General features: G+C 43.4%; 2 protein-coding genes across 3 annotated transcripts in view; both read left to right on the forward strand.

Moving 5' to 3' along the window:
* The window catches only part of SF3B3 (splicing factor 3b subunit 3), a 47,303-nt gene extending 37,823 nt beyond the window's left edge, over positions 1–9,480 (forward strand). For both annotated transcript variants that reach the window (XM_068529000.1, XM_068528999.1), the window contains exons 18-26: positions 3,291–3,465; positions 4,172–4,377; positions 4,476–4,632; positions 5,892–6,017; positions 6,446–6,658; positions 7,166–7,264; positions 7,942–8,085; positions 8,706–8,810; positions 9,212–9,480. In XM_068529000.1, coding sequence (XP_068385101.1) covers positions 3,291–3,465; positions 4,172–4,377; positions 4,476–4,632; positions 5,892–6,017; positions 6,446–6,658; positions 7,166–7,264; positions 7,942–8,085; positions 8,706–8,810; positions 9,212–9,352 — 1,366 coding nt within the window. In that variant the 3' untranslated portion in view covers positions 9,353–9,480. The remainder of the gene's footprint in view (positions 1–3,290; positions 3,466–4,171; positions 4,378–4,475; positions 4,633–5,891; positions 6,018–6,445; positions 6,659–7,165; positions 7,265–7,941; positions 8,086–8,705; positions 8,811–9,211) is intronic.
* A 426-nt stretch (positions 9,481–9,906) lies between these two features.
* IL34 (interleukin 34) overlaps positions 9,907–12,862 on the forward strand; it is a 69,893-nt gene continuing 66,937 nt past the window's right edge. Inside the window, exon 1 of the mRNA XM_068529001.1 lies at positions 9,907–10,214. The gene's annotated coding sequence lies outside the window, so the exon portion shown is untranslated. The remainder of the gene's footprint in view (positions 10,215–12,862) is intronic.

Raw genomic sequence — 12,862 nt, forward strand, 5'->3', positions numbered from 1 at the left:
CTGATAATCTTTTCTCACTCTGTCTTGCATTTGCAGTGTTATATCTTAAATATTAACCAATATAAATTATTTAGGCCTTTTGCAGGTTGACAGATTATTTACACTGATCACATTGGAGTGAACACTGTCTGTATTGCAAGATGGAAAATAACCTATTCAGTTTGACTGTCTCAAGTTTTGGCGGTTGGTTGTGTTTGTTTTCTTTTTTAACCCTTTAATGCCACCAGTGTCATACATGTCCTGGTTATAACTGTTGGCTGTTTACAATGGAACTCTGACCTCTTGATGTATGAATCACTTGCTGCTTAATCAAGTGAACTGCCAGATTTGTTTGCAAAAACTTTTGAAAGTTTTCAGTCATTGTCGCTCTCTTTCTAAGTGTCAGCACCTTTGTATACCTTATGCTCCAGCAGAATTACTCTCCCTGCATACCTCCATATATTCCTTCTTGGTTTTTTATCTCTGCACCTGTCCTTGGAATGCTTCCCACACACATCTCTGCCTTTCAAGGCCTAGCCTCATCCATGTATCCTCTAATTGTTTTATCGACGTGTGCTCTCTATCTCCTTGATTCCTTATTAATTTTGACAATTCCACAGGTTTTCAAACTTTTTTTTTAGCAGCAGAACATTTTTCCCCCAGAACAATATCAGGGAAGGCTGCTGTGTGAAACTTATAAGAATTCTTGGGAACATAGTTTAAACACCACTGTCCATAGTACTTACTGTCAGAACCATTCACTTTTACTTTTGGTTATTATGAATAACGCTGCTGTGAACACTCATGTACAAGTTTTTATGTGGGTGTATATTTTCATTTTTCTTGGGTATGTACCTGTAAGAGTGGAATTGCTGGTAACTGTTTAACTTTCTGAGGAGCTGCCAGGCTGCTTTCCAAAGTGGCTAGACCATTTTACATTTTCACCAATGGGGTTTGAGGATTCCAATTTCTGCACATCTTTACCAACACTTGTTATTATCTGACTTTTTGATTCTAGCCATCCTAGAGAGTGTGAAGTGATGTCTCATTGTGGTTTAGATGTGCATTTCTTTGATGGTTAATGATGTTAAGCATCTTTTCATGTGCTTATTGGCTCTTTGTTCTTCTTTGGAGTAATGTCTATTCAGATCCTTTGCCCATTTTTTAATTGGGTTATTGTCTTTTTATCATTGAATTGTAAGAGTTCTTTTTATGTTTTAGATACAACTGCCTTATCAGATAATATGATTTGCAGATATTTTCTCCTGTGGATTGTCTTTTCACTTTCTTTTTTTTCTTTTTTCGGTATTTATTTATTTATTTATTTATTTATGGCTGCATTGGGTCTTCGTTACTGCGCATGGGCTTTCCCTAGTTGTGGCGAGTGGGGGCTACTCTTAGTTGTGGTGCGCAGGCTTCTCATTGCGGTGGCTTCTCTTTGTTGCGGAACACAGACTCTAGGTGTGTGTGCTTCAGTAGTTGGGGCTCGCGGGTTCTTGAGCGCAGGCTTAGTAGTTGTGGCGCACGGGCTTAGTTGCTCCACGGCATGTGGGATCTTCTTGGACCAGGGCTTGAACCCGTGTCCCCTGCATTGGTAGGCGGACTCTTAACCACTGTGCCACCAGGGAAGTCTTCTCTTTTCACTTTCTTGGTGGTATCCTTTGGCACACAAAAGGTTATTTTTTAAAGAATTATATTTTAAAAACTCCATCTGAGAACTGCCTGAAGTCACCTTGGGTATCAGCAGTGGTATATGCCCCACTTTGACAAACGCTGGCTAGCCTCATGTTTTTCAAGGAAGAATACAACATGGGAGCATCTGTGTCCCTTCCCATGTTATGTTTCTCCCTTAGGTCAGGTGCTCCCTCTGTCTGGAGTCTGCCTTTTGGCATGGTAGAGTGCCTTTATGAAAGCAGGCCAGTGTGTGGGTTGGACTAGAAGAGTCAAAACTCAGGGGTTGTGGTTTTTGTTTATGCCGTACTTTTTTTTTTCCTTGCAGAATGACAGTTTTTGATGTTTAGCAGTTGATTTTTTTTTTTTACTCACATGTTGGTAAAGTATTTGATTTAATGTCTGCAAGTAAAGGGACCTTGCTAATTATCCCCTCAGAATATTTGGATATTTATGGGAGTGGAATGTTGTTAATCATAGTCTATTAGAAGATGTTCTGGTTTTTATATTGTACTCTTTTTTAATGATTCTTAATTAGCTGTTTTTTTCTTTCAGCACTTTGAAATGGTTTTTCCTATCTTCCATTGTTTTTTAGGTCTGCTGTCAGATTGTATATGATCTGTAGAGAATATTTAAATTAAAAATAAAACTCCATTGTTAGAGACCAAGTGTCTGTATTTTTAAGAGCATCTGGGTTCTGCTCATTTTGCTCATAATTTGACTTAATGCACATCTCTGTCCCTTTTGACAAAGGTTGTAGAACTCATACTTGCCATCTCTTTGTGCATCGTTGTGGATTTCCTAAAGCTTAGGTGATTTTCGTTCAGGATGGCATCCACTTTATTTTATGAAACACTATCACACAAGTACCACATATGTTCAGATAATTGCAGTGCTTCTCAACAAATTTGGAATTGGTACTCTTTTTTTAAAAAATTAATTAATTAAATATTTTGGCTGTATTGGGTCTTCGTTGCTGTGTGCGGGCTTTCTCTAGTTGCTGTGAGCGGGGGCTTCTCTTCGTTGCGGTGCGCAGGCTTCTCATCACGGTGGCTTCTCTTGTTGCGGAGCACAGGCTCTAGGTGCACGGGCTTCAGTAGTTGTGGCACGTGGGCTCAGTAGTTGTGGCTTGCAGGCTCTAGAGCGCAGGCTCAGTAGTTGTGGCGCACGGGCTTAGTTGCTCCGCGGCATGTGGGATCTTCCTGTACCAGGGCTCGGACCAGTGTCCCCTGCATTGGCAGGCGGATTCTTAACCACTGCGCCACCAGGGAAGCCCTGGAATTCATACTCCTTATATCAGGGTTTGTCAGTAATAATCAAGAGGAAATTTTAACTTGTCACTATCACGTTATCATTGGAGGGATAAAAAATCCTCTGAGGGTTCTAATGTAGGTTTCACTGATGGAAACTGGAATCACCATGAACAGTGCTGGGCTGTTGCTAAAGTAAAGGCCCTGCCCTGATCTCCTTGTCTCTTGTGTGTAATCTTCTAGATAAGAAGACTATTGTTTCTTGTTGTCTAATGCCAACATTAGAGCTTTAGGGATTGATGTGTTTGCTGTGACTGCTTATTGACCATTTCAACACCAGCTTCTTGGTCCTGAGTGGGTGAGCTGTTAACTCCTTGCCTTTTGCCATAGGATTTTGGCATTGGAGAAGCTGGGTGCTGTCTTCAATCAAGTAGCCTTTCCACTGCAGTACACACCCAGGAAATTTGTCATCCACCCTGAAAGTAACAACCTTATCATCATTGAGACTGACCACAATGCCTACACTGAGGCCACAAAAGCTCAGCGGAAGCAGCAGATGGCAGAGGTAATGCATTTAACCTTCAGGGTTCAATAAAAAGGCATTCCTGTGAAATTGTGTTGAAAAGTTTAAACCTCGGTGTAATTGATGGCTGTAGTCTTTGTTATATTTGAAGATCCAGGCTCTTTTCAGGTCTTTCAAGCAGAGCCCTTTGCCACAGTCCTTGGTTTTAGAGGCTTTCTTGTGACTTAGGACTAAAACGCTGAGCTGGGTTTATTCAGTATTCAGCCACTTCTCTGGAACGGTTCTTCAGTCCTGGAACTTCCAAAACAGTCTGTTTCCTGAATTTGGGCCCAGAGGAGACTGCTTTTGTATTCCCCACAACACCAGCTCCTTCCAGAAATCATTTCCCAGCAAAAAACAAATGGTCCCAAGTATGTAAAACTGTATCTGGCCTAGAAAAGAGGAAACAAGTAGTCTTAGCAAGAGAAATCAGATGGGTTAGATAGAAAAAAGGTGTTTTCATCTCATGTTTCTCAGACCACCAGGCAAGTGTTTGCCACAGCTGATGTTAGTTCTTTAGTTTCCCCTGAATGATCTTTCCTCTTCCCCTTGTCTGTGTACCTCTCCCTTTGATCCTGATTTTGGTGGACAGACTTGGCTACTTTGTGTACTGTGAACACTCCCTGGAGGTGTTCTTGCTACTTGTCCACTTCTCACCGAGCACCCACCTCTGAACACACCAACTCTCCGCTTGGTTCTTTGGATTTAGGAAATGGTAGAAGCAGCAGGGGAGGATGAGCGAGAGCTGGCTGCGGAGATGGCAGCAGCATTCCTCAATGAAAACCTTCCTGAGTCCATCTTTGGAGCTCCTAAGGCTGGCAATGGACAGTGGGCCTCTGTGATCCGAGTGATGAATCCTATTCAGGGGAACACACTGGACCTTGTCCAGCTGGAACAGAATGAAGCTGCTTTCAGGTACGGAGCCCAGTACATACAGAGTTTTGAAGACTGGAATGGGAATTCTCTGGGCTGTGACTAATACCTGACTCCTGATTCTTTCTCTGTAAATGCAGTGTGGCTGTGTGCAGGTTCTCCAACACTGGCGATGATTGGTATGTGCTGGTGGGCGTGGCCAAAGACCTGATACTGAACCCCCGATCTGTAGCAGGGGGCTTTGTCTATACCTACAAGCTCGTGAACAATGGGGAAAAACTGGAGTTTTTGCACAAGGTAGGAACCAGCCAGTGGTTTTCCTGGTTCTTAGGTCCTACTAAACTTTCCTACTTTTGTGTAAGTTGTGGATCAGGTCTTTCTGATCCATCTCTTGGTGGCACGTGGAAAATGCTCCAGTGAAGCTCCGCTGCTTGTTGGTCCCACATCTATTTCTATGGGGAATAGATCCATACTGAAGTAGCCCCATGTTTTCTAGTCTTACTAAGTAGGTAGCAGTTTGTGACCAAAATTCAGTAGTTCTAACGAATTAACATTCTCGGGGCAGGGGTGACAGTGTGGATTTCTGTTTAATGGTTACATAGTTTCCCTTTGGAAAGGTAATAAAGTTCTGGGGATGGATAGTGGTGATGGTTGTACAACACTGTGAATATGCTTAATGTTACTGAACTATATACTTGAAAATGGTTTAAATATTAAGTCATGTGTATTTTGCCATAATTTTTACTTTTTTTTTTTTTTAATTTATTTATTTATGGTTGTGTTGGGTCTTCGTTTCTGTGCGAGGGCTCTCTCTAGTTGCGGCAAGCGGGGGCCACTCTTCATCGCAGTGCACGGGCCTCTCACTATCGCGGCCTCTCTTGCTGTGGAGCACAGGCTCCAGACGCGCAGGCTCGGTAATTGTGGCTCACGGGCCCAGTTGCTCCGCGGCATGTGGGATCTTCCCAGACCAGGGCTCGAACCCGTGTCCCCTGCATTGGCAGGCAGACTCTCAACCACTGCGCCACCAAGGAAGCCCTACCATAATTTTTAAAATAGAAGAAATTCCTGTTCTCTTTTCCACACTGACAGCACATGAATGTGATTTCTCCAGGCGTCCCACAAGGGGAGTGTTCTCTAGGAAATAGTTACTTCACAGAGGCTTCTTTGTGCTAAACTCATTGTGTCTCCCTTACAACTAAGATGTCCCTTAAACTAGCACTTCTTTCCCCTCCCTCCATGTCCCACAGTCACTTTTCTGATATTGAGGCTTCACTTTTAGTTAATGGTGCCAGTTGAATTCACATGGGTTCTGAAGTGTTCATCAGGCACCAGGACTTCTTTTCACTTGTGGCATTGATCCACTTGCGGAAGTGGAGTGTTTACCCAAACACCCTGTTTATATTATAGAGACTGTTGTATGTATGGTTTATTTTCTCTGAGCAAAAGGTGATCACTTGCTGTCTGTCTTCCTGACAGATGCCTGTAGAAGGCATTTTGGGTTGAGGGGGTATGGCTGTATGTTTTAATCGCTGCATAATCTGTTTTTCCTCTCACAGACTCCAGTGGAAGAGGTCCCTGCTGCCATTGCCCCATTCCAGGGGAGGGTGTTGATTGGTGTGGGGAAGCTTCTGCGAGTCTATGACCTGGGAAAGAAGAAGTTACTCCGAAAGTGTGAGAACAAGGTAAACACGCTGGTAGAGGGCCCAAATGTAGCTAGTGAGGAAGGAGGAGACCCTGGTGGGGTGGTGGACAGCAACTGTTAGAATCATCTGTCTTTATCAGGACCTTCTTTGTCTTCCAGTGCCAGGTGGAGAACTAGGCCCTTGAGACTTGAGAAGGGGAGGAGTAGGTGGGTTTCTTGACTTCTTTACACTAAGAGCCAGATTTCTCTCCTTGCTTCTGCAAGGAATTTAACTGTGACAGGCATATATTTCCACTGTATTAAAACCAGTTAGCTCTTTTTCCCACCTTCTAGGAATTTATTGCTGACTCCTCTTCTTTGGTGTGTGCCATTCTTCAGACCATATATATGCTGCAGTCATGGTAACCTGGACTTTCTGTTGATTCTGCACCCCAAGGTTACACCCATTGCTGTCCTTGTTTTTCCCAGCATATCGCCAATTACATCTCTGGGATCCAGACAATTGGACATAGGGTAATTGTATCTGATGTCCAGGAAAGTTTCATCTGGGTCCGCTACAAGCGTAACGAGAACCAGCTTATCATCTTTGCTGATGATACCTACCCCCGATGGGTCACAACAGCTAGCCTCCTGGACTACGATACTGTGGCTGGGGCAGACAAGTTTGGCAACATTTGTGTCGTAAGTTGATGTTTACTTGGGTTACAGTGATGTATAGGAAAGCTGACCCAGTTTGTTTGTGGTAAAGCCAAGGACCCAAGACTGATCTCCGACATGGAAAGTAAAAATGGGTATAAAATTCTTTAAGATTCCCCTACTCACACCCCATTCACCTCCCTCCTCCCCATGCAACATGATTTAATAATGATAGATTTAGTTTGAGCTAAGGACTAATATTTATTTTTACTTGCCAAAATTTTGGCTTATCTTTTAAAGCCCAGTCTGGCTTTTCTTGTTCATGTTCTGTGGTCTCCGTTTTTGCTCTTTAGTTTTTTGTTTTTTGGGTTTTTTTGCTTTTGAGTTTGTCACTCCTCGGACATCAGAACAGGTGCAGGAGACTTGGGCTCAGGCCTCTGCCAAATTCGGGGCCCCAAGGTTTGCGTGCAAGGACCTGGGGCAAACGTTGCTTGGTGACTGAGGTAAGTAGGTTCAGGACCCAGCCCTGTGATTTGTGTCACTTCATTGTAGGTGAGGCTCCCACCTAACACCAATGATGAAGTGGATGAGGATCCCACTGGAAACAAAGCCCTGTGGGACCGGGGTTTGCTCAACGGGGCCTCTCAGAAGGTAAGATTGCAGAAGGGACCGCAAAGGAGGGGCACAAGCCTGTGTAGTACATTCTTTATGACCCTCACCGAGGAAACATTTCTTTAGTGAATTATCCACAGTGCATGTGACTATGTTGAGTGTTCTCCCATGCATGGTGGGTTTGACACAAGGTGACCAAGTTACTATCCCATTTTTATGACAATAGAATAGAAATTTTTCTGAGACATTTTAGCAGTGTAAATCTCTGCATAGTGGGTTCCTCAGAAAGGATGGTTGCACAGGTTCATTCCAGATACTAACCAGCTCTTCTCTGAAGTATGCCCTGGGCTTTACTGTTCTCCTGTAGACATATACTTCTGTATCTCTGGACTTTTAAAAATAGATCCATTTTAGAGGGCAAGCCCAGAGATTGCTGTTTTTTATGCTTTTCTGTGGTTACCTTCTTTTTGCAAACTTGATAATTTAACAAAAAGATTTTTTAGTTATAAATCAAAAATTATCTAACTTCAGCATGTTTGTGAGGGCATTAAGCTCTAAGTAAATGCTAAGGACATTTCAAAGTATTTTTAAATTTTAGTAATTTTTGAATTTCCAAAGGTGGTGAAATCTGGCCTTTGGAGGCACTGTTTGCTCTTGGGAATCCAGAACAGGCTCCTGAGGGCACATATAGTCACTATTCTGGTTTCAACTTGCAGGCAGAAGTGATCATGAACTATCACGTGGGCGAGACAGTACTTTCGTTACAGAAGACCACGCTGATCCCTGGAGGCTCAGAATCGCTTGTCTATACCACCTTGTCAGGAGGAATTGGCATCCTTGTCCCGTTCACATCCCATGAGGTGACATCTTCCACACTGGTCTGGCTTTTGCCTTCCCAAGGTTGTTTCTTGGTGCTAAATCTGCCTAAGAGGGCAATCCATTTTGTCTCCATCTGCAAGTAGGAGTGTTGTGCAGTTTTTATAAGGTGACAGGAGTGCCTGGGGAGATAGGAATCTTGATTCCCCCCCGCCCCCCTGCCGCGTGGAAAGCCATCTGGTTTTATACTGTACCAGGGTTTGGTTAGTCAGAGGCTGAAGCCCCAGAACCAAACCCCACAGACCAGGAATGATGGGATGGTGTGGACTGGGCATGTAATGCCTCCTAGAGTCAGCTCTTGGATTGACGAGATTTGGTTTATGTAATTGCAACCAAGGAAGCTGTGGTTAGGAATCTGACTTTACAAACCATTCTTTGCATATGGTGTTTTCTCTCATGTTTTGCAAATACAAAGGGGTTTTCCTTCAGGTTTTAGCTACCTTGTAGCAGGAGAACCTGTGGTCATGAGGAACAATTAGATACTTAACATCTCCTTGCGTGGTAAAAATCAATAGCTTCTCTGTTCATTGTGCTTTGGAAACTGTAGACTAGTAGTTGAAATCACTTTTTTCTTTTAGTGACAGATTCTTTGTTTCTTTGCCAGGACCATGACTTCTTCCAGCATGTGGAAATGCACCTCCGGTCCGAGCATCCCCCTCTCTGTGGGCGAGACCACCTCAGTTTTCGTTCCTATTACTTCCCTGTTAAGGTAGGTCTTTCTTGGAAACTCGAGTTGAAAAGGGGGATCCTCAGCACATTTAACCAGTCTTTTTCTCTGGGCCTCCCTCCTTAAAAATCGGAACAGTCTTGAATGAAGGAGCATTGAGGATGTGGATTGATGGAGGCAGTAATGTGGGAGAGGAGTAGTTAGTGATGTTCAGAGACCTCTTCCCTCAGGGCAGACCATAGCCAGAGGAAAGTTTTCACCCAGTTTTGCTAATCTGAACTCTGGCTACTAAGGGTCAACTTAGAGTAGTATTCCTGGCTCTGTAAATGTAGTTCAGGTATCTGAGGGAGAATAAAATGCTTTCCTTGCAGTTGCTGCTTTAGCATGTGTCATTTTCTTTGGGCATCTAACCTTTTTCTTCCTCTCATTTTTCCATGCCTTAGAATGTGATTGATGGAGATCTCTGTGAGCAGTTCAACTCCATGGAGCCCAACAAACAAAAGAATGTCTCTGAAGAACTGGACCGAACCCCACCTGAGGTGTCCAAGAAGCTTGAGGACATCCGGACTCGCTATGCCTTCTGATCCCTTCCTTTTCCTGTGGGGCTTGTCAGAGACTTTATTTCCCTCACCACCTGGCTCTGAATCCATGTGACAGAAGAAGGGTGGCTGTATAATTAAGACTTTGTAATATTAAAGCTAGTAGCTCTTCCCGTGGAGTGACTGGTTTCCCCTAAAATTGGCACTGAGATTTGCTACACTTCTCCTTGCCTGGTACATAATACATTGCCCCCAGGTTCCGGTGTGGAATACAGTGTCCCTTTTCCCAAAGCTTTCTTGCATTGATATTTTTGGCTATCCTCTCTACTTTTGTACACACCCTTAATTTTTAACTGGTTTATCTGTAAATATAGTTTTGTATGATGTTATCTTTGTGGGAGGCGGGAGACAAGCTGAGGTGGAGACCAGGTTGGATATAGTACAACTCCGGAGTTCTGCCACCCTGGAACCTAACCAGAAATACAAACCTAGCTTTTAAGGTGGCTGGTGTCCATGTGTCTTTTCTGAGAATCTAGGTGGGAGATTGGAGCCCAAGTTGGAGCAGGAAGAACTGAGTATCCTTCTTCCAGCTACCAACCTGGACTTCTGGCACCCTGTGGCCTCATGCTCCCAGCTCTGTGATGGTTTTTGGCTTTCTCTAGTCTTTTCTACTATGCAGATGAAACTTGGGCTCGATGATAATTATATAGTCATCCATACCTCTTCCCATTGGATAGTGAGGAAGGGTGGCTGGTTTCTTCTTCCCTGTTTTAGCTCCCTTCTACTTTGAAGCCTTAGAGTGAAGGATTTGTCATGAATTCCAGCTGCCTAGTCTCTTAATAGATGCTCCTTTTACTTCCACAGCTCCTGAAATGATCATTTGCCATCTGTCTACTAGGAAGGATCAGTAAGTACAGAAGAACCTGCCCTTGGGAATAAAGTCAGTACATGTGGTCCCTTTTTAAAGGCACATGGGTAATGGGGTCGGGGGTGGGGGGGCCTGTCTTCAACAGACATCTTAGGCGGGCTCTGGAGGGCCTTTGGAGTATGTGGAGGCAGCAGCTGGAAGTGACCCAGTCTCAAATGTTCCAATTCACACTTGAGAATTCAGCCTTCCCCTGTCAAACTGTGTGGGAAGCCTTAATGTTCCAGGCAATCCGTCAGCTTCATTGAACATGGAGAGGCCTGAGTCATTTCTTTTCTGAGTACTTCACAGAGTAAAACGCTTTTTTGTTTGTGTGCTCAGCACTTCCATTGAACAGATTCTCTGGCAGGCATTGGGTTAGAGTCAGGAATGGAGGTGGTTAGATACAGTCTTTGACCTCTAACAGCCCACATTCCAAGTGCAGAGAGGGTTCCTGATGCTATCCCTGGAACTGTGTATCTCTTTAATCACAGCTTGGTTTTGGATCAGTCAGTAGAGACCTAAGTTTTGCCAGGAATTGAATCCCTAAATTACACTTCATTTTCTCAGTTCATGGGTATACATAGTAGACAGTACTTTTGAATTACATTTGCATAATCTAATTCCAGGGCTCATTTTTGCTGTGGCCCACCCCCAACTTAGCTTGTTCCATTTAGCCTGTCAGATTGTATGATGTTGATGTGCGGTGGTATGAGAAACTCAGCATAGATATTTGAGCAGTGGCTCCTTGTTCCTAGCCTCTCTCCTGAAATACTTCTTCCTACAGTAGTAGGGGGGTTATGTAAGAACGGAAAACTTGATCTCTGTATAGAATCAGGAGTTGCCACCCTTTTTTTGTTTTTAATTATGTAGACAGCAGTTTATTGTCCAACCCAGGGGAGGAAGACACCACATGTCACTCAGGGATACTGCATGCCATCCATGGTAGACAACATGGGGGTTGCATTCAGAAACCCAGTAAACAACTAGGGGCTTTGGGAGGCAGGCTCTGTAATATCAAGAGGGTGGAACTCCTCCTGTTCTTGTGGGAAGTTGTGATTGGCTTGTTTGAATAAACCCACAGACTGGCAAGGAGCTGAAACCTCCCCAGAGGTGGGCAGGAACTGTGCCTGGTCCTTTGATACAGAGGATTGTTTAGCTAGGGAACCTCATTCATGAGAACAGAGTGGGGAGGGAAGCTTGGCGATTAGGCCACTTGAAGCCCTTCTGATTTTATAGCATGAGATACTGGACCTTAATTTTAGATCTTATACCGTAACTGGGAATGTGTGGTCATCCGATTATTGCTCCACTGGAGAGCTACCAGTAGGCCAGGCAAGGGTGAATTTCACATTGGATCATCTTCTTGTGCTTCCAGTGTATTACAAGATTCTCTTCCATTCCCGGGGAAAATGATACAAACTCAGTGGAATTGTCAGAGAAATATGGGTGTGTATTGGAAAATGTTATCTGATGACAGCAAATCATGAGCTAATATTCTGAGCATCGTGCTAAGCACAGTGAGAAATTCTCAAGGCTCGCTCAGCTGAACTTGACATTCTAGTAGGAGAGAGGAGGCTTATACATGTGAAATAATCAGCCGAATGTGTTTATAGTAGAAAGAGAATTAGAATCAGGCAACACGTCTGATCTGGTTGGGCCAAATAACAGCTGAGTGAATTTGGGCAAGCCATTAAAACTTCTGAGCCTTGGCTCCCACAGCTGTAGAAAGTGAAAGGAGAGATGTAATATATGCTGCACAGAAGTCTCTAAGTATGTATCCCAGCCTGACTTAAAACAACATCTTAGTTCCTCAGAATCCCAGCATTCATCAACAAGTCAGTGACCCTGTATCTCTTGGGAGTACAAACTGCATTTGTATGTTTGTTTTATTTTTTTCCCCAAATTTTCCTAATCATGAAAATCATCCCTTAGGCCACTCAATAAAAAATATAGATTCCTAGGAGTCTCCCCCTTAAGTCTGGAATGGAATTTGTAAATAAGTCTAGACATGAACTCACAGGCCTGAGTTCAGTCAAGTCTCTGCCTCTGATTAGATCCACGATTTTGGTCAGGCCAGTTGGCTTCTCGTGCATAATATGGAGATAAACAGGGTTGATGTCACAATAAAATGAGAGCATATACCTAAAACACCCAGCAGTCAGCCCAGCATGTTGTAGGTTCTTATTGATCCAAACCCCAGCCCTTAATACGTGGGGCTTGGATCAGCACAGTGAAGTCTTCCATTTTCCTTTAGGAGTCACCATGGATGCGGATCTCCTTCCCTTCCCACCCCTCACACATCACAGTGATGTTCTCTTTTCCCCTTACATTGCTTTACTTTTGATGTATCTGTTGACTTTGTCATGTTCTCCGTTGTGGCCAAATGGGTGCTGGATGAGATACGAGTTTTGAAGGATATACAGACAGCATTTCAGCTCCATTACTGAGGGGCCTTCTCTGGACTTGATTTCTCTGAATTCTCACAGCTGGAAAGGTTTTCTTTTCTCCAGTTTTATTGAGATATAATTGACATACATCATTGTATCTATTTAAGGTATACGTCAATGGTTTGACATATATAGTTTAATTAAATCCATCATCTCTTAAATACAATAAAAAGAAAAAGCAAAAAAAGAAAGAAAAACTTT

Source organism: Eschrichtius robustus, chromosome 19, assembly GCF_028021215.1.
Source record: "Eschrichtius robustus isolate mEscRob2 chromosome 19, mEscRob2.pri, whole genome shotgun sequence".
Lineage (NCBI taxonomy): Eukaryota > Metazoa > Chordata > Mammalia > Artiodactyla > Eschrichtiidae > Eschrichtius > Eschrichtius robustus.